Here is a 22,328-nt window from a genome sequence, read left to right as displayed (position 1 = left end):
ACAAAATTAAAGAAAATTGGGAAATAAGCCTATTATGTAGGTGTTAAGACTGATAGACAAGAAAATTAAAAGGAGAGCTATGCCATACCTATCCCTTCTGTTTCTTCAGTGAAGCTTTCGCGGCTCATGGTGATTAAAAGAGAGAAAGACATACATAGAGATAGGTATATGCTGCGTGACATAGTGGAGATTGCCCTGACATTTCATAACCGACTGCTGGTTACTTCTTCAAGGGAATGATGCTGGGATTTGGTTTTTGCTGCCTTTTTATTTCAGGTGGGAGGGGTGTGAGGAGTGAGGAATGGAGGGGGAAGATGACGAAATGTTGCGGATGACTAGGTTCCATGTACTGGCATATTTCTATGGCTAGAGAAGAACAAGAATAATTATAACAGAGATACCGGATTGAGAATCAGCAGTACATGGAACCCAGTCATCCTCAACATTTCGTCATCTTCCCCCTCACCCTCCCCGTACAGAGGGGACCAAAGAGTCTCTTGGGGCTCAGTCCGGCAGTTATGCTAACAATAAAGAGAGAACTTTATTGTCTCGAAAGGGTTAAATGCTTTGGTGCACCTCCAATCTGGTTTAGATGTTGTGTAGGTGCTCTCAAGCCAATAGACTTTGTATTGGCAGAAGTGAAAAAGCAAAAGAAACGCTGGTGGCATAAGATCCTCATTAATGAGGAATTGAAAGAAATCAACCTATGGTAAGTAACTACACTTTGCCTGTAGAGTTCAATCAAAATTTCCTGCTTCTGGTAATTTGATACATATATATATTTCCTGCTCCTGATAATTTAATATATATATTTCCTGCTTCTGATAATTTAATAAAATGATAATCTTTGAAATTTGAACTGCTTCACCTTTACTAAATGATCAAAACAAGACTGATCACGTCCTACTTGATTTATCCTCTCTTTAAAGTACTTTGCACTTGCTGTCCACATGTGCAAGTTGAGCATAGTATTCAACTTCTACAGCACTCAATTTCGAAGAATAAACCAGGAGTTAGCATAGTGTCTGCCATGGATAAAATCTGTGATTTTAACTGCAGCTAAAATAAAAATATGTCAATATAGGTAATTGAACCTGCACCCTTCACTTTTTGAATTCTGTGCGACTCATTTTGGAGAAGTAATAGCACTGTTTGAACAAACATCTTTCTCAATGCAAACAACCCTATTAAGGAAGAAGTAAAGGTGAACTTCAAAATTTTTGAGCAATATATAACCTTCATTAGGACTTAAGGTAAATATTATGCACATCATTAATGTGCAAAATGAGCTAACACAGCAAGTTGCATCTATCTCACGTAGAATTATTAGTAAAAAGTTTAAAAAGAAATAGCTTCGAAATAGAAAAAGAAAGCACTTTTATTACGTGCATTCTCCTAAAGTTTGCATACACGGAAATGTTTCACCTATAAGGGATTAAAAGGCCTTCGTTAACCTTGATTGCAGTAACTTACTAAGAAATATGTCATGCTGAGCATATAGATAGAAACAATCACAAAAGAGACATAAAATAAAATGCAGAGCATGCAAATATGAAACTCCAGGTTAACAATTTGTTCAACCACTTCCTATGCTAATATTGCCATGTCATTTTTACTCTTTGTATCTAGTAACCTGGAAATATATAAACTGGCCATTAAAATTCAATGGATTTTACAGATTCTAGCAACTGAAAAAGTATGAGTTTGGTGGTCATTTATCTGAATAGGTATTTCATGAAATATGTATGGAGAGAATCCATCTGCATACCATCTCCATTCCATTCACAAAATTTCCTTTGGAATCCATGAATGGTGGACTATGATACCTTTCACATTCAACAGTCTTCCCGATATATCACATTTAAAAAAAATTAATGAAATTTTTATTCATAAGTTCACTCATTCATGATTCATATTTGACTGTGAACAGAATTTGGGATGAAAAGTAAATGCTCTATTTGCCATTTTGAAATTGCCGAGTAAAGCCACAAGTGTCATTAAAAAGACTAGAATACCTAACACACACAAAAAATGGGAATGCAAGATAAATATAAAAATAAATAGCAAAATTATTCACAAATTTCGAAAGAGTTATGAGATCAGGCTAATAAACAATCTAAAACAATAAAACAAAACATCACTTTGGTTATACATAAATAATTAGGTCTATTTGTAGACATGTTCATCCAAAACATCACAATTTTCACTGCATGATGAGCAAATGAAACATTTAAATGATAAAAATTAATAATAGAATATAAAAATTAGAATAATAAATATTTTAAAAATTCAAAAAGGATCCTGCAAAAAATTTTATAAATAAAAAAAACCTAAAGCAAAACTAATTTTACAGGTACTGGCATAATTTCTTCACTCCGAAATTAGCACCTCCTCAAAACATCATAAGGAACATAGCGGTGGTTTTCTTTGCCAGTGTAAAAATTACCACTAGGCTCATAAAAATTCTCCTCTCTGTAATAATGATCACTGCAACCTTTTATGTTGCGAGGTAAAACATGCCTACTGCTGTTATGACCAGAATTTTCACCATGGAAGTAACTCTCATGATCTGGCCAATTTCTGAAAAACTTTCCATCAGAAGGGTTCATGGAAAAGTTATCATGGCTATATTCAGGCCATCTAGCAGTATGCGAGAATTGATGACTTGGCTCCAAGGAATGGTGAAAGGCAGTAAATGAGTTGCAAGGTGAATAATAGGCCATATTTCCCTGATTATCATGATTCAAAAAAGAATTTGCTTCCACAAGCTTAAGGCCTCGTTCTCTGTAACCATGAGGCCAGCCCATTTTTTGATCATACTTTGATCTTTTCAAAATAGACTTTGTCCCCTTTTTTTTTCTAACAGGCACACTTGGTGGGGGCATCAACATATGTTGAAACATACTTGGCCGAGGAATTTTAGCTGAATTAAAATGGATATTTTCATACATCTTTGCCTTCAATTTCATGGATTGAAGTAATGCTCCACAGAAGTTTCCAGGAAGAGGTACTCCCCATGATAGTGCTAATATGAGAGAAAAAAAAAATTATTTTCTATAAGCATCAATGAAAGAATTTGCTGACTGCATGAACCATGATTAGAGATGTGCGAATAGTATCCGCGAATACTCGAATACCTCGAATATTAGAAAGTATTCGATATTCGAGGTTTCGAATAGTTATGCGAAAAGTACCGCTTCGAATACCTCGAATACTTTGAATTTCGCATCATACACTGTCGCACGCACGTCGTTGGTAGTTGACTCGGAAAAATGAAGAGAACTCTAGTCGTTTAGTGCTCGCAGCGCCGTTTTACGCAAGTTGACGAATTACATCAAATTCGTGGATTTTAGCGGAGAAAAGAGTTCGACGAGGGGAACCGAAAATGGTCGGGTGAAAAAATCCGAAAATCCCCGATTCCCCCCACCAGGAGAACCTCAGTGCCGTGGGATAGCAACCTTAGGGCATTTCCCACGATCCGCTATCCCCCTCCATTCAGCACTTGCCTCACCCACTCTGACGCTTTCCTCTTCTCCGAAATCAAACAAAAGGCCCCAGATCGCGCAGGGATCGCATTACGAAGACCCCTGCTTCGAAAAAAATATCGAGTTACGAGAACAATAAAAACGTGTTTCACGCCCTCCCCCCTTTTCTCACCCACTGACCTTTTTCTGGCTACCTGCTTCGAAGTTCCCCATTTCTGGAGGTCAACAGCTGTGTGAGTAACGTGGGATACTTACATTAGCGCATTTCCCAAGATCCGGTATCCCTCTCCATTCAGCACTAGCCCCCCCTCTGAGGCTTTCCTCTTCTTCGAAATAAAAAAAAGGTCACAGCTCGCGCAGGGATCATATTACGAAGACCTTAGCTTCGAAAAAATACTAAGTTTCACGAGAACAATAGAAACGTCTTTCGGGCCCTCCCTTTTCTCCCCCACTGACCTTTTTTTTCCTACCAGCTTGGAAGTTTCCCATTTCTGTGGAGGTCAACCGCTGCATGAGTCATCTATTAGCACAAAAGGTGTCTAAGAATGACTTTCGTCAATTGATGTTACACCTTTATTGAATTGAAATATTAGTAATGTGCGCGTAATTTAAAAAAGAATAAGACCAAACACGACGTATTTCTGAGTTTATTTAAGCATTTTACGCAAAGAAATAAATGTCAAAATACGACGGAGACTTAGCATTCTGGCGAAACTCGATATGAGCAGCAGAGCTTCTCGGGAGTTGATGCCGTATTTTTTTCCGAAAACATATACTATCAAGTTACAATTTATGAGTGGTGCTATAAATCTTTATATTGTTACAGTCCCAGACAAAGGGATATTTTCTCAGAATATTTGGTTTCTCCCTGATAGCAATTCCAATTCATCTTTTTATCTCGTGAGAACTCCCAAAGATGGACTAATAATAATAACTAACAAAAAAAACTAACAAAATAATTGAAGAAAATCCGGTGGAAAAGAGCTTGTATTTTGCAAAATGCCTGAGATTGTCAGCTAGCACTTGGCAGCAGGAGTGAGGGTAAAGCGATGTTAGTTGAATTAATTATATGCCCAATTGTTTCCATAAAATTAAAATATTCATTAATCAGCTAAATTCCTGTTCGAATCATTTAAAGGAAATCAAAATTACTCCCCAAAATCTTGTGTTTCCTGCTGCATAGGCAACCGAGTCAAACATACCAGCATTCATCATTTAGGGCCTTTGCACACTAGGCCACCAAAGTGGCGCCACCATGGAAGCGCTGCTTTGGAAGCGCGTTTGGTGGCGAGTAACCTCGAGTGGCGAGCCACTTCATCAGCCACCACGCTTACTCAGTTCATGGTTTTCTATTGACCGTGATGGATGTGGAAGAAGCTTGTGGGTTCGCTTTGATGTTTTTTTACTATTGCGGCATAAAAGGAAAAAATACAGGAGAAAATACTGGATACACCCGTTTTTACGCGATCGAAGATCAAGAGGAGTGTTTTTACTCATTATGTGGACCTCAGAAACAACCCGGATAAAATTACACATACGCGAGAATTACTGTTGGTACCTATGACGAACTATTCAGATTGAAGGAAAAGATTACAGGAACCACAACCAGATTCCGAGATTGTATACCGCCAGAACAAAAGTTGCTTGTAACGTTGGGGTAAGTAAAAAGCAAAACAAAAATACACAATTAAAAAAAACATAGTATAATACAATGTACCATTAGTTTAGTACAATAGTTAAATACAATATGGGTAGTAACAGTGGTATATTTTTAAAACAAAGTGTTAAATTCATAAGATGATTCATTTGAAAAATCACTTTCTGATTGAGGTGAAAGTACACTTCTTTGCTGGTCCATTTGGTTCTGAAGTGGCTGGAACCTCTGAGAAGTTGTTTGCTGCAGTCCTGAGGGACCTGCTGTTTGTTGTTGCTGGCAAGCGTTTCAACCGACACCCGTGGCATACAAAGTACGCCGTGCGACCGGCCTTGTACCTCGCGCTTTGCTTTTCTTGCATGGCCTTGTGTATTATTACATATCATTTTGACTGTCTATAGCGTGATTTTTTAAAGCACAAAGTATAGTAGCAAATTTTTCTAGATCGGCAAGAGGAGCCAGAAACCCTTGGCGTATAAATTACGCCGCGCGACTTGTCATGATCCACCTATGTAGTGATGGGCAAAGTCGAACATTTTAGTGATTCAATCAATTGATTCAATCACTATGATCGAAAAGACTCAAATGAATCAAGATCGAAAAGACTCAAAGGAAACAAGATCGAAAAGACTCAAAGGAGTCATGATTGAAAAGACTCAAAAGGAATCATGATCGAAAAGACTCAAAAGGAATCAAGATCGAAAAGACTCAATCAATGGATGTAATAAATCACTTTGAATAATCGAATAAATACTGCCTCATCTGCGAAGAGCATTGGTAACGCTGATTGCTATCCATATTATCATTTCATATACTATTTTTATTGTGAATTCCTAGATGAGTAAATTAGATTTCAAAAATGAAGGAAGTAGTGTCATGAAAATATTTGGGAAGGCGAAACTGCCAGTTTCTTAACACTAATAAAATAATTTCTAACTATAGTTGATGAAAATATAACACAAAATACACCACACACTATGCATGAATCTTATGTGCAGGATAATTTTATGAACGGCACAATAAAATGTAACCAGCTTTAACTTCTACTTCTTAACGTTCTCCTACAGGAGTCATCTTAATATTTTCCTTTTACGTGTATTGGTGTTATTAATACTGATAACTGCTGGAAAACATTTAAGAAAAAGATTACACGAGTATTCAGTTCTTCATAACATAGTATTTAATTTTCTCACAACTATTTCTGCCCTGAGGAAAAGAGATCAAGCATCTATCGTTCCAAATTTTGAAACAAACCGGAAACCGAGATGATTGATATGAAACCGGAAGTCGGAGTGATTGATGATCGACTTGTTTAACGAAATGAATCATGAGTCATTTGATTCACCTAGTGATTCAATCTTTTTGATCGAATCGTTCATGATCAACCCATCACTACACCTATGTACCTTTATATCTGTATCGCCTATAAATGTACAAGCTTGGACTAATTTCCTGAAATAAAGATAAATTTCAACAAAAATCGAGTGTATCATATAAATTCATATATTGTGGACAAAGTACGCCACGCGCCCGGTCGTGTAAAGATATCACGCGCGCCCACTAGACGGTTAAATTATGTATATCCGTTAAATAATTTAAATTTTAATTCTTTGATTCTTTTTCAGTTACTTGGGAAGTGGGATCACAATGACTCAACTACATATTTACTATCGCTTGGGACAAACAACGGTGGGAAAAATCGTAAGAGAAGTGACAACAGAAATATGGGCATCAATGAAGAACGAATGATTCCTGAAGTACCGAAAAGTGGAAGTGTATTGCAGAAGACTTTCACTCAATCATAAATTTTTCAAACTTTGTAGGTGCACTTGACGGAAAACATATACGACTTACCAAACCGTGGAATAGTGGCTCGATGTACTATAATTGTAAACATTATTGTTCAATTGTGCTGCTTGCATTGTGCGATGCAAACTACTTGCTTACTTTCATCGATGTCGGGGGCTTTGGAAAAGAAAGCGACAGCACTATTTTCAAAGATAGTACCTTGAATGCAGCTTTGAACAGCAATACGTTAAATTTACCTGTAGTAAGACTAATTGGTGATACTACTTCACCGTTACCATACTTGATTGTTGCCGATGAAGCATTCGCCCTGTCAAGTCATGTAATGCGTCCTTACCCAAAGAAATCACTCACAATTCGCTTTTCATCTTTGTCCGAGTACACTTCACTACTCATGTTCAACAACGCTGGCATGGTTTGCACTACTAGGATAAAACGCTCCACGTCAAGCCTCGCCATGATCATAAGTTACACTGGAGAAAACATAAAATACAAAACTACTGGTGTCGCCACAAAGTAGCTCTAGTGTGCAGTGCTCCATATGATTCAATGCTTTTCGGCTGGTGGCGCGTCCGTGGTGGCGAGCAAAGTCGGGGGCTCTGGCCACCGCAATTTTGGCCGCGCTTCCAGGAGCGCGACCAAGCCACCAAAGTGGCCCAGTGTGCTGTTGTACATATACCTCAATGCCTTTCGTGGTGGCGCTTCCATGGTGGCGCCACTTTGGTGGCCTAGTGTGCAAAGGCCCTTAGTATTCGAGGTATTCGAAATTCGAGGTATTCGAATATTCGAGCAATGATTTAATATTCGAATTCGATATTCGAATTCGAGAAATCTGCTATTCGACCCATCTCTAACCATGATAAATTATTCCCAAACTTTTACTGTATTTCTACAACTTGTTCTGAAATTTATTAGCAGAGAGGAAATGACAAACTACCTAATGTGTGATTATAGGTTTGAGCTGTAATTAACTCTTAATCATAAAAAAAATCAATTTTTGAAGACTTAAAAAAGTGCATATTGATAATTAAAAATTAATACTCCCATGACTCAAAAAAGTAAATCACCTATATTTAATGCGAGTGTTAATTTAGAACCAACGGAATGAAACTTACATATGTGTGTTAAGAACAAATTTGTCATGTGACGAACAGCAGTAGGCACCCAATGGACTCCATCACGAATTCTCCTAAAATTATATGAAGGAGACAATGCTTGACAGAGTAACGTTAATGACACCTTCTGTAATGAGCTAAGTTAAAGATGGCCAGATGAGGGTGGACAAGTTTCAAGGGATCTTTACTATTTTTACCTCACATGGGAACTTACTTGAATATGCAGGAAAATTGCAAGTATAAAACTTCACTTATATGTAATAATTTTGATTCATATCAATCAACTAATATTAAACGAACTTGATGTTACTCTCCAATTATGCATATGTATGGAAATTCCCTAGAGGGTTCAAAACCGAGCTATAAGTGCAACCATTCTGAACCGGCAATGCTATGACGAGTGCTACAATCCTACCTCCACTTTTCTACAAACTGGATTACCTACTTAGCAATTTTTGAGTTCTTCTCTAAACCGCTATGGTCGCTTCTTCAGTCAAAGTGGTTTGGTAAAAATATCACACAGAGGTTTTCTCCATGGGTTCAGTTTCAGTTTGATTCCATGATTATGAGAAGCTATCCAGCATATGAGAAAAAAAAGAACACAAAAGTAAAGGTATCAAGAAGGATAGCATTGGTGGAACATCATGCTTCTATGAATAAGAGAGAGTTGAGGACAGGTTCATTAAGCACAAGTGTCAAGGAAAAGCTAGAAAAGTGTCTAATTTGGAGTGTGGTGCTCAAAAGTATGGAGACATAAGCACTGAGATAGGTGGACGAGAAAAGGCATTTAAAATGTGGGTAAAGAGAAGAATGGAGATAAGATGAGATGGAATAAAAACAAAGAGGATGCATGAGAAAAGAAGGTACCGGAAGAGGAGGCGAGAAGGAGACATAGGGTTTGAAAGGAGTACATACCTTATGAGGAAGGAGGAAAGGCTGGGTTTGTAAGTAAAATTTTCATGCCAACAAGTTAAGAAAGAATAAAATAGATTCCTGAAACTATGCAACACCCAATACACAGTTATCCTAAAACACATGCCACCCGCAACACAACTGAGGGCTTATTTATTTATTTATTTTTTTTAAATAACACCTTGAATAAGCCTGATTAAATCTTAGGTGTTCGGGTGATGGATATTTTTTTATTTCATAAGATTTTAGCATGTAAGGATGCCTTGATATCGACGATTTCTGATAACATACGGGAAGTATTTTTTCTTAAAACTTCTTCTTTGTGGCCTCTGAAGATGCCATCATTTATGGTGAATCCATGTACGTGATCCAACTACACAAGTAACCGCAAATGTTATAATCATTATAATTGCGACACATTGAAAACCCTTCTTTTATTCTAAATTTAATTTTGAATTTAATTTGCTATTATAAAAGAATAATTACTACTGGTTACAATTTATACTTTTTGACTGTGGTAAATAATGAAATATCTTGATTTTTCCACAAATCAAATGAATAAACATACTTGAATGATCCGGACTGTTTACATTTTAAGATGGAAGCTTTTGAAATGTGATGTTATAGAAGAATGATGACTAAGTTGAATAGCTGGTTTTCATTTTTGTACCATCCTCACATTACTATTGGCGCTGTTGAGGATTTTGAGGATTATAGGGATTGTTTCACAGCACTGTTTCATACCAGATTCGTATCCAGTATTCTATATTCATAGACTTACCGATGAATCTGCATCCTGAGATGATAGTGCAAGTCAAGAATGTTATAACCATACGTGGGTACAAGCTGTCTGGCAAAGAGGTTTGCCTCCATGACTTCAAAGCGAAGAGAATGCCTCATGAACTCAACCTGTGAGCAAAATAAAAGTGAAACATACTTCAGTCAATAAAATAATGAAAGCAATGGTAAATTTTATCTGTCTTTGGGAGTACCTCTGTGACACATTTTTAAGTATGGGAATAATTTTAATTGATATTGGAATAAAACATAACAAAGAGCTAGTGTGATTTTAAAATAATAGTTAAATTATACTTCCTTTAATTTTTTTTATGCTGTTGGTAATTTTCTTGCCAGTATCAACTGATAATTCTGTGCTATGTAAAAACTCAACCACCATTTTATTATAATTTACTTTTTGAATTCATATTTATTATTGTGTTAAGGGTGTAACTCTATTGTGCTAAACTTCTTTTTTGATGGGTCTTATATATGTAACAACATATCTACAGGGCCAATAAAACTATTTTTATAATTAATCTGTGGAAAATTTATACATGCATTTAAATCTTAAGATGTGAAAAGACAAAACACCCACACTAACGAAAGTCAAACTTAAAGAACCAGGAAATTAACTTTGCTATGGTTATCATTATGCCAGAGAGTGAGTCCCATATGTCTCCTCCCACTTGGATATGATACAAAACACTATCAAACAAGGATGTGAAAATCGAAACAATTATAAGGCATGAAAAAAACCCATACACTCAAACACTCAGCCCATTGAACCACTTTATTTCACAAACTTCATGACAAAGACATGATGTAAAAGTCCTGCCCATAATCAATGCATTGTAATAGGCCTTCAGATCTGAATATCTCTTTTAATAAGGTAATGCATACTGTATTATGGTACCTCCATTGCAAATGCTCATCAATCGCCCACTGAATCAAATCCGCTCATCTAGTGGCCCTAGATGAGCCGATTTGATTTGGTGGGCAATTGTTGAGCGTCTGTTCAGCCGAGGTATCAACTAGGCCGGCGCTTACTTTTTCAAAGTGGACAGATTTAAAAATTGATAGTCTCAAACTGTGCGAAATGGTGAGAAAAAATTATAAAAAAGTTTCAGATTTGTGCGATGTCGGATAGCCATGCCTGAGGTGCCTGTAGGGCCTTAGTGCAGTTACCGTATTTATCTGAATATGTATAGTCCCCCATTTTTTCCAAAAATTCCCATGATAAAAGTAAAGGGGGGACTATATTCAAGAATATTTTTAAAATATTTTCCCGAAAGTGAGGCCTCAAAATTAGGGGGGGGGACTATATTCAGAGGGGGACTATATTCGGAGAAATACGGTAATTTGAATGTTTTTTGACCTGGACAAAACATTTTCTGAGGTGAACATGCTGTTTTAGAGCCCTAGGTTAAAATATTTCAACCGTTTAGTCGTATCTCAATTCCTACAAGCCGAAACGCTGCCACAAAGGTTTCCGCCGCACACCCCTGCCTCCCTGCTGCCAGGCACGCCGTGCATTTGATTTGCGGACACTACTCAGTCCTGTGGATCTTCCCTACTTCCTCTTACATGCTGGCAGAGTGGATATAGAGTGAGTGATAATGACAATCCGGGGGCTGTATGATTCATTAGTCAAATGGATTGAATTGAATTGGTATCAAATGACAATCTTATTTCCTTTCCAAAAGTTTACATTCAAACATTTCTTTGGCTATTTGAACTGCTTACGATAACAAATAGCCAAATCACATGACCTATAAGCATCTCAGCACTTTTTATCATCCCCTCAATAATTCAAGCTACAATCGACTAAATTAATTTCATAAAAAGATAACTGAGAACCTTACACCCACCCTTCTCTGCGTGGCATGAGCTTTTTAATAATTTATACCATCTTTTATAGAATAAGTATGGGTTGATGACACAGATGTGCTTGAGTTAAGTACCAGGAATAGAAATTGGTGGAAGAAAATAAAGTTCAGGTTTCATAAACTAATGAAAAGGGGAACCAATTAAGTTAGGACCATCACAAGTGTAGAGTAACTCAAAGGGATTTTCATTAGCAGACAGAATGCATACAAAACAAAATTAAACCATAATCATAATATATGCCAAACAAAAGCCATGCTGCTTCAGCTTTTCTACAAAATCAAACCATCATGCATGCATGTTTTAGTGGCAAGATTCCGAAGAAGAGTGAAACCAACATGCATGAACAACTCAATGATTAAACAATTAGCACATGAATTTTTTTAGTTTTCATTTACCCTTCCTTCCCTCAGGTTTCAGTTCAGGTGAAACAGCACAAAATTTAAGAGATGAATTTAAGATGTAATACCAAATATAGATGTGCATTTTCCCTTTCATCAATTTCATTCATTATCAAATAAACTCATTATGAAAGGGATGTGAACCGCAGTAAAATTTTGATGGACAAACCGCTTAGGGATGGACTTGGTCCAAGGAAATGTTTTATGAAACAAAACCCTTTAGGAACGAGAGCACCTGGAACAAAAAATAGTTCATAACAAACATGAAACCAAACCATTCTTGAGAATTTTATGTACAAATGAATAAGTACCTGTGGTCATGGATCCAAGCTAGCAAAAATGGTTCAGTATTGGAGTAAATTTACCATCGTGCAGAAGAATAAATACCTCCTCCTAATCATGTGTGTTATTGTTACTGGATTAGTTACTTTTGAAATCCCATCAATAACAAAATAAAGCACATTATACGCCACAAACTGAATGTAACCACACAGGGTGGGAGTAGCATAACTTGGGGTCACGTTGCAACCCTACCCAATTACCCATCAAGTGATCAGCACAGGAAAGCTCACCAAGGAGGTAGTTTGGCAGGCTATCTTGTGATGCTAACTGTCCCACAAAGCATGCCAAAGAAAATTTTCTTTCCCCATGCACCCTTATCATATGACCCTAACTAACAAAATTATTATTAAAATGCAGAAAAAAAACTCCCATGTTCAGGGCTAAAGCTTCATCTCATTAGTTTACATTCAAGTTGAACACTATATATTCCGTAATTATTCTTTAATACACCTTTAAAGACTCGGGTAGGTACACTGACAAAAAAATTCAAGACATGATTATAAAATTATAGCTTTTTCTTAAAATTTTAAGTTAGTTTCCATGAAGTGTTTCAACTTTCTTATATTTACACGACACAGAACTACAGAGTTGCCCTGTTGCGTCACCAGTGTACTGATTGATGAATAAAAACCTCAAAAACAGTCGAGATTGAAACAACTGGTTCAGCTACAGTTTGAAAGTGAATTTTTGCTTTTTTCACAGAAGCTGTTTGGTTCCGATCAACCTTTCTCCTGCCAAGAAAAAGGATACAGTTACAACAAGCCTCGCCACTTCAGGGGTTAGGTTACCTTTCACATCCCTTCATTAAATAGACATAGAACTTCCCTCAACTTACTTTAATAAGACAAAGAAATCTGTATGCATGCTAAATATTTCAATTTTCGACAAAACCACAAACCTGGCGGACCAAAAAAGCTGCACTGCAAGACTGAGAAACGGGAGGAGTGGTGGAGAATATAACTAATGTTGTCGAAGGAAGGCTGGATTTCATGATTGAAAACAACTTCCTCATATTATCTTTATACAAAGTGACACCATTGGGACCCCACCTGTAACATATGCAGGGAACTCAACATGTACTTGAGGAGTAAAGACACACATACAGATTACTACATACACTACACATCCTCGGCCACTATAATTTTTTTCTAAGCCATCTTCAACAAGTCCCATTGTGTCCAACCTTACAAAAATGTGCTGCTGAATCAGAAAGTTGTGGTAAATTTACAAAAAAAATGTAAACATTTTTTTCAATATAACTTTGTTCAAGGCTGTTAACTTATTTTTTCAGCTATTTCCACTGATTTTATTCACTATATGTCTAAACCTCTAGCTACTTTCATAAAAGTTTAATGCTCATTCTATAACACAAAAATTTTATTTTTAATAGTAAAGTTTTCTGAAATGAAAGTTTGTACGCTGAAAATATGTAATGGTTAATTTTACCTTTGATATAAGGGAGATCATGGTATCTCAAAAAAGGCACAGTATTAAGCGGCAAACACAAGTAATCTTGGTCTGATAGCATTGGGCATTCAATGAAATAATTTGTCCATGCTCATTTTTCTATTCATGTTAAAATTTTAGGTAATACACAGACCAGAAATTATTACACATTTTTTAGCATGGCCTTTTTACTATGCATTTTTTAGCATGCAATGAAATGAAACCAATACAATTATTAGATATTCTTGCTGTAATTGGAAAATTTAGCAGGAATTTGAAATGAAACTTTTCATGGTATTTTTTGAGGCAGCTAGAGGTGCTGCATTTTCGTCATTCACTTCTACAATGATTCTCTCATTAGCTCTTTTGAGAGTAATTACATAAGGCAGATATCAACAATACTAGTATGGGTGGCTTTTATGAGAAAGTAAGTGCTATTGAGAGCAGTGTCACAAAAGCGAAGTCTTTCCAATAGCTGCTTGATATGCTCTGCATTGCATAGGAGACAGAATGATGAAGATGCTGAGGAAAGAGAATGGAAACATAAGCAATGTGGCATTCCAGGATGATGACACAGGGGAAATTATAGGTAAAGGTGGGGGAAAGAAACTGCCACAGGAGATACAGATGGGAAATAAGGATTGTGTGAGACTGAAAAATGTGAACATGGATAGAATGAAAAGATAAATACAGTAAAACCTCTATGTAGTGAACCTCTTTACATAGTAAACCTCCATACATCATACCACCCCTACGGTCCTTTTCTTTCAGTCTTTTTTTCTTATATACCTTATTATGCTGTAATTTTCACGTTAATCATTAGTTGTGGCCATTTTGTTCAATATGAGAGCATTCCTAACAGTAAATAAGAAAAAACGTATCAAACTGTCCTAATCATTTAAAGTTACTGTTGAATTGAGAGAGATCACATCGTTTTCACTCGAATCATGGTAAAAATCATGTGATAGCGTTCGCTTTCTGTAATTATTCAATAATAAATATGTTCACTGATGCATGCATGTGTGTTTAAACACATAAATATAATGGTTTAAAAGACAGTAGGGCCTTTCATATATTCACATTCAAAGGATATGAAAAAATGGCGCCCATCACTGAAACCTCTCTATAGTGAACCTCCATACATCAAATTGCCCAAATTTTGGTCCCCTTTATTACGATGTAAAGAGGTTTTACTGTATATAGGCCTTAGGTTAAGGCGTTCACTGCCACTTCGGTCAAAATACCTAATTCATAATGCATAATTTTTGGCCTCTCATAGCATGCCATTGGAGAACAGCTAGTTTGGTGCTGCGTATATTATATACAGTGCGTATAGCCAAATGCTCACGGAAACTCTAACGGAAAGGATCCAAGTATTAGAGTAAAAGGGAAACACCTTGGTGCGATGGGTGAATTAGCATAAAAATCTGTGGCAGGGAATGTGTTAAATTGAAGACAGATACTGAACATGGGAACAGGGACATACATGGGTTAACAATTATGTATTGTAAAGCTATATAAGGCTGATAAGTAGTAATGATAATAATGTTTGACATAATGTCTTCAACGAGTTGAAGCATACATTTTTATAATGTTGATGCATCTATGCACATCAGCAGTGTTTAGTTGGTTATTTTATTCATACGAGATATATTTTACAGCTGTCTAGTGGCCACACCGGTATCATACTGCTGTACCCCATGTGAGAAAGTCAGAAATGAAGTCTGATGAGTTTTATGCAGCACCTAATGAACTGCTGGTATATTCTGCTCTGCCATTAACAAAAAATCTGCCGACAAAAGCATAGTAATAAATAACGCAGTCTTTATTTATTAATCTTAAGAACTAATATTTCAAATGACAAATAATAACTCATTATTTTGGACACTACAATTCTTCACGATGAATTGTATGCTAGTAACACAACACAAAAAATTACAAAAATACACACATTTATTGAACAGTTTTTAGATTTTTATCTTTAACAATGTGCGTACCAGGGCATTAAAATGTAGAGGGATAACCTACCTGGGTGGAGGTGTTGAGATAAAAAATATGAGCCAAATTGGGTGAACTTCCTTTGGCTTAAACAATAATCTAAAAAGAGCTAATTTTAAAAATATAACCTTACCTAATCAAATATTATATGCCCATTCATGATATGTAACAAACAACAACTGAAAACGTATCACCAAATATGTATAGCGTGCTTTAAAATTGCTTCAGTTGGCTCACCTAAAGGAAGAGAATATTTGTCATCCACATGGAACACTCAAGGAAAAAAATGACAAGAATTTTTCAATTTAAGAACACGATTAAAATTAATGCAATGTGTTGAGACTAATACTTGTAATGAGCATTTACGCCACAGTGCTGACATCATTACGTACAAAGTGTCATTAGTACTTGCAATTTCATTTGGAAAGAGATGTTCATAAATAAATATGTAGCAGCTCTCAGCACCTTATTGCACATTCAGTCACCATGAAGATATTAGAAATGGGAAGTAGTTCATTTTTTTAACCCCATAAGGAAGTAAATTACCATTATAAACACTCTTTTCGCTACTCATAGCAATTTACCCTAAAATTATTTCTAAAGTGAGGTGCATTAAATTTTTTACGGTAAATTTTCTCATACACCACTCACGCCTCAACTTCATTCGCATTTCTATATAATTCGCATAGATAGGTAAGTAATTATAATATTTATAAATATAATTCATTAATATTACCTAGTGATATCCCAAAGGCACGAGTTAACAATCACTATATCTGGGGGTTTGCAATTTCCCTCATGGATATCGTGCATCATTTCTTCCACCTCCTTAGTCAGGCATTTGGTGATGAAGTTGTACTTTATGTGAAACCCATCTTTCTGGAACATTAGAAAACACGTACAAATATAGCTAGGTGCTACATCAGGCAACACTTGAAGAATGGAAGATAAACATAAGTATATGAGAATAAGAACAGAAACAACGATAAAACTACTTACTTTATATTCCCTCATTTCAACATAGTCTCTCCCTCGGTTTAGCTCGCCTTGCTTAATTAATCGGTCGCCGAGATATGAAAAATCCAGCTGTAGAAAGTGAATCCGGTTTTTGCCGGAATTATTTAATGACAAAATACACAAATCTCTATCTTAATGCATACATGTGTCAACATCATTTTTTCGTCAAAAATTCTAAATTATTACCTTGCGGCGAAGGTGACCTTCAGGGATGATTTTATTGAAATTCAAAAGCCAAATAATATCACGATAGACCGCACGAAAATCTGTAAAACATCACTCTTATTCGCATCAATTTCTACTCACTTTCCAAGTGATTTATGACATATGCCAAATGCTTCTGCTCAAAACTATAAGACAAATTAATTTATCAAATCATGTAACACAGCCAGGGTTGAAATATACTCACTTGAGCTGCCTAGTATCAAGATGAACTTCCCTCTAAATAGCATTTTGATATCCACGTTTGTAAATATATCAGCCATTTTACCAACGATAATTAGTACTTAAGCTAAACTGATAGGAAGGCTCACGTAATGGAAGAAAAATTCTCCATTGACAGAGCGCATTAATATTGAGACTTCACTTAGAAACGTGCTCCTACATTTGAAAAGTATCCGGCAGTACCGCGGTACCGCTTCACCGCTTCGCAGAAAATTAAAAAGTGAACGGCGAAATGCCTTTCTCTTTCGCACTATATTCAAACAACTCAAAAGCATCGTACAAGCGGTAATCGTGCTATTTAGAATACGTGTAAACCGTGAATACTGTCCACTTGGTACATATATACTCGTTAATTAAAGAGGCGTTTAAATTTACATGTATTTATGGAGATTGGGACGAATTTACGACGTGGTTTTGGGGAAGGAGGCGATTAAAGATATCATATAACGTGTATGGAGAACCGGGATTCGGAAATGTAAAAGTTCCCAATAATTTAGAATACAATCACTCCGTGTAAAGAGGTGAGAAAATACATTTTTAATTAGGCAAAACTGCAAATTACTCCAGAAAACTGCATTTTAAATTTAAAAAATGCTTAATCTCAAAATATTTTCCTAAAATACAGTCCAACTTTAGATTGTGACATTTAAAAATTTCAAAGCCACAAATAAAAAGTACGAATATTCAACTACATTCATTGAAAATATTATGCTGTAACTACGTTATTTAATATGTGAATTCGTGAACAAAGGTTTCGTCGTTCCATCGCAAAATAAGATTTATGCATTAAAAATTACCATACCTTTTAAAATTACTAAGTTCAAAGGAAAAAGGACGAGACATACGATGATTTGGTGACTAAGAGCTTATTTGGAGTCATAGCCAATATTTTAGCTTATTATTTTTTTAGTTTGCCAACATCCAATTCATTAGAAGTTTAATTGTTTCGTTCCTACATGACGCATTTTCGTACGAAGATCGATAAATGGACGTAGAAGTGAAATACTGGAAGGAAAAATGGTTACAACGGAAATTACCATTCAATACTCCAATTGACTGAGAGTGACCAATGTAGCTCGACCTTGATCTTGTACGACTGAGACCATGCAAAATAGGGTTTGAAGTCCATGACATTAAAAAAAATCATATAGAGCTTATTTCATATTGATGACCGTTCCTTGCAATTTACAATCTATACCCTTCCAATGCATTTTTTCATTTCATCAGCTCGAGAAACAATGCATAAAGATAATAGGAAAACATTGTCAACAAGTAGACGCAGTGCCGTAACTATGGGGGAGTTGAGGGGATAGATCCCCCCAAAGCCTCGGAGAAGTAAAAATTAAAATTATTTTACTTATTTAAAACTATTGCCTAGATTTGAAATTTAATAACAGCATCCGCATGAAGTTGAATTTTTAGTACCAAAATGATGTAAAATATATATCCATGGATGTCATTTTTCAAAACATTTCCCGGATCCCCCGTTTCTTGCGGGAGGGGGGGTGGCCACCCCACTTCATCCCATCCCCCCCATAGCATTTTCCTTATAGTTACGCCACTGAGCAGACGCATTATTGCGAAGAGGTATATTGCATATCACCTAGGTGCTAGGCCTTGCGTACATTAATGAACCATGCACCCTCTCCAAAACAACGACTTTAGGTGAAGACGAAAGAATACACTCAAAATATCATTTTAGTTAATAGTAAAATGCACATTTTAGTATATAAACTGACTTGATTGACAAAAAGAATCCACTTACTTTTCCACCAAATTTTATTCGAGATATGTGAAAAAGTAAGAGGTTCTCCTCACAAAATGTTGAAGTAATATCTTCATCTGCGATAAGTAAACAAAATTCACCTTAATTTCTGTAAAATTGCCAGTGACAAAATTTTACAGCCCATACAAATATATTGCATATTTTGTGACCGTGATACTATTTCTCCATTTCTGTGTCGGGCGAGAGTAAATAAAATTGCAATAAAAGTGTCATATTGAACTCTTTCGAGGATCGTTACCACTTTGGAGTACCTATTAGAGAGATCCTCGAGAATAAAGTACAAAAACTGATGCTATTTTATATAAATATCATCAGCCCTCTACCCTAAGCCTCTATTGTGACTCTCTGCCGACTGGTATATATAAAATCTAAACCTCGTTCAGAGGCAGTGGCGCAGCGAGGGGGGATTTTGGGGGATAAAACCCCCCCCCCAAAGCTTAGAGGAATTTTAAAGTTTAATCCATTTTACTTAATTAGATTGATATTACTAATAGAATAGCGTAATGATTAGTAAAATATCCCTCTGAAAGCCGTAAAACTCACCATTTTGAACCATTTATATTATAATTCCGCAATTTACTAATCTCACGCCTACCCCTAATCCTGGTGGGTATACCAAACCCCCACACACCCCGGTGTTAGTTACACCTAAACCTCCCCCAGCCTTAATTCCTGGCTGCGCCCCTGTTCAGAGGAGATTGATTGCTGAAAATTTTCAGGGTATTAGAGCATGAAAATGATTCGGAGAATCCCAAAAACCTCGACTTCATGCCTCCCCAAAATATTCAAATTGACCGAAAATCCGATTTTTCCGTGCACGCCTGCTATCAACGACGTACGACATCCAGAAATACTTTGGAAATATTAACAATTTTTTATTATTTGGATAAAGGAAGTATTGATGCTTCATTTGGTACGCTTCTTATATCCGTAAACCCCTGCAATCCTGAGTAACAGGTCTTCGAAACCGAGTTTAGACGGGCCACGACAATATCCTGCGGTCGTATGCAACCCGCGTGACACGAATTTTGTATTTCTTCCATAACTCTAGATTCCGCTGAAGATCAATCTCTTAATTTTAATAACATTTATTTACTTTCTGGTAAAATATCGAAAACCTCGACATTTCCCCCCCTTACCTTCGAAAATATTATAAATGTGTTCATTCTGGTACATATTATCATGCGTTCATTCTGCACTCTATATCGTGCATACCTCAAGTCAATAGTACTTAATGCCAAAAATACTCAAGCGATTGGAACGTATATTAATTCTGCTTATATAGGAAGAACTGGAGTTTAATTTTGAGTACTTTTGACTATTGCAGGCTCTGGAAAATTTGTGGAAAATTACGTGAAAAAGATATTTCAACAAAAAAGTTTTCCAGAGACATCTACCTATCTAGTCAAACCAAGTGAAATAATTTTGGAAAAATATTTCGTTCAAAAATGCAATGCGCATCAGAGTGGAAATTTTGCTCGGTTATAATGTATGGGATCGGATAATCATTACAAAAACCCATAAATATATTTTCTTAATGTGTATGTCAATTGGATTGTGAAGCCATTCAAGAAGCAGTAAAGTGACAAGGAGGATGAAGCCATCCAGGGATAACAGCTGTCCTTTCAACATGGATGGCAATACCATTCCAGGCAAGTATGGATCCAGGATCATTTTTCTGGGGTGCAGGGGAGGGGGGGCATAATGGTCTGACATGCAAACAGTCTTAAGGCTCCATAATACTCAAAACAAAATGAACGTGATGATAACTGTACTAAAAATCTTGTCTACTTTTTGGGGGGGGGGAGGAAGGGGAAGCACATGCCCCTGTGCCCCCCCATCCAAATCCGCCTATGATTCCTGGAGGAGAAGGGACATGAGGGACGCTCCCCACACTGAGATCCCACGGTCAATGCAATGTGAAAGGCAAAACATCGCAAAGCAACTAAGTTAGAATGCAGTTCGAGACTTGGGGAGGTGTTGTGAGTTAACCAGGTATAATGAGTCACCCGTCCTATTGTCCAATCATGTTGCTGGCCAATGATGCATTCTGAAGTTGAATAAAGTTAACGTCATGCATCCCTAGATTTCCCTTATTCCCTTACTTCCCAGTTTTCTCTCATCCTTAATTCATTGAAAGGCCACAATTATTCACATTTGAGAAAATTTGAGAAATCACAATTTCATTTGAGAAAAATTGATTTTCATCCAAAAAATGCAAATTTTTTGGTCGTAGAGGAAAATGCAATATGAGGAGTTTTGAATGCATATATGTGATTGCATGATACAAATCAATGATGTGTAATGCCCACAAAGATTGTGGACCAATCGAAACGCTCTGATGTCACTGATAAACCTATATGAGGTCACAAATGTCCTTGCTTCTCCAGCAGGACACCATCAAGACAACTAGCTCCATTCCAGGAATGACAGTGATGGGACCCAGGACCAGGATACGACCTCTTGTGCTATCATCCACCTCTCCACCACTTCATCCAACCTTGTCCTACGTCTTCTGCAATATTCTACCATTATATACATAGGTATGTAAGTTGGCTGGAAATTTATTATCTTCTTGCCTTCACTGACCTCAAGAATTTGACTGAAATGCCAGGAAAACAGTTGTCCTATAATCAGTGGCGGCGCGTGCGTATACGCATGTTAGCAAGTGCACACCCAAAGATGAATGAATTATAAAAGAAAACTATTCCTTTGCAACGAGAAGGATAAAAATCCTGTCTGCATATGCAAGAAAAATGAAACTCCGAACGCTACAGCTATCTCCTTTTCGAATTCACCGCTCTACAAGTGTACGATCCCGTGGCATCGCGCCGGGCGCATTTTCGGTCTATGCGATCGCTTGTGGGCGCTCTGGCGGGACGAAGTAAGCGGGGGGTATGCACAGTTCAAATGGGTGATGGGAGCAGTGTCAAAACGATGCGAGTGCGCACGCGCATATTTTTGGTGAGTGACTCGCAGGTAGTGTAGTGGTGTAGCCGCCACCTACACTACCTGCGCCCAGGATACTATTCCGTCTACAGAGTCATCTCTATGGCCGTTTTCTACACTACTTCCTCGTCGTAGGGTGTAAGGAAAGGAGAATGAATTTCACCTACCGTCACTTGTAAAGGTGTTAAGAATAATTATTTTCATGAATGCTAATATTATTTCTGTTCATGCAATTTTAAGGGTAGAATATACCAGTGATATGTTTTGCTTGCTATGTATTCTATTACGACGAAATATGATGCTCATGGA

The 22,328-nt window shown here is 36.7% G+C and overlaps 1 protein-coding gene across 2 annotated transcripts in view; it reads right to left on the bottom strand.

Annotated features, from left to right (window-relative positions):
* LOC124155634 (PC-esterase domain-containing protein 1B-like) overlaps window positions 1-17,919 on the bottom strand; it is a 38,070-nt gene extending 20,151 nt beyond the window's left edge. Inside the window, exons 1-8 of one of the 2 annotated variants that reach the window (XM_046529630.1) lie at window positions 17,250-17,919; window positions 17,027-17,106; window positions 16,823-16,909; window positions 16,560-16,702; window positions 13,278-13,428; window positions 9,754-9,881; window positions 8,061-8,134; window positions 2,950-3,025 (exon numbers count right to left, since the gene is read on the bottom strand). In XM_046529630.1, the coding sequence (XP_046385586.1) occupies window positions 2,950-3,025; window positions 8,061-8,134; window positions 9,754-9,881; window positions 13,278-13,428; window positions 16,560-16,702; window positions 16,823-16,909; window positions 17,027-17,106; window positions 17,250-17,325 (815 nt within the window). In that variant the 5' untranslated portion in view covers window positions 17,326-17,919. The remainder of the gene's footprint in view (window positions 1-2,949; window positions 3,026-8,060; window positions 8,135-9,753; window positions 9,882-13,277; window positions 13,429-16,559; window positions 16,703-16,822; window positions 16,910-17,026; window positions 17,107-17,249) is intronic. The other variant, XM_046529631.1, reaches the window with a different exon arrangement.
* Between the last annotated feature and the right edge of the window lie 4,409 nt (window positions 17,920-22,328).

The sequence above is a fragment of the Ischnura elegans genome, chromosome 3 (genome assembly GCF_921293095.1).
Source record: "Ischnura elegans chromosome 3, ioIscEleg1.1, whole genome shotgun sequence".
NCBI classification, from domain to species: Eukaryota; Metazoa; Arthropoda; class Insecta; order Odonata; family Coenagrionidae; genus Ischnura; species Ischnura elegans.
The sequence above is the reverse complement of the archived record's forward strand: the minus strand, read 5'-3'. Positions and strand labels throughout refer to the sequence as shown.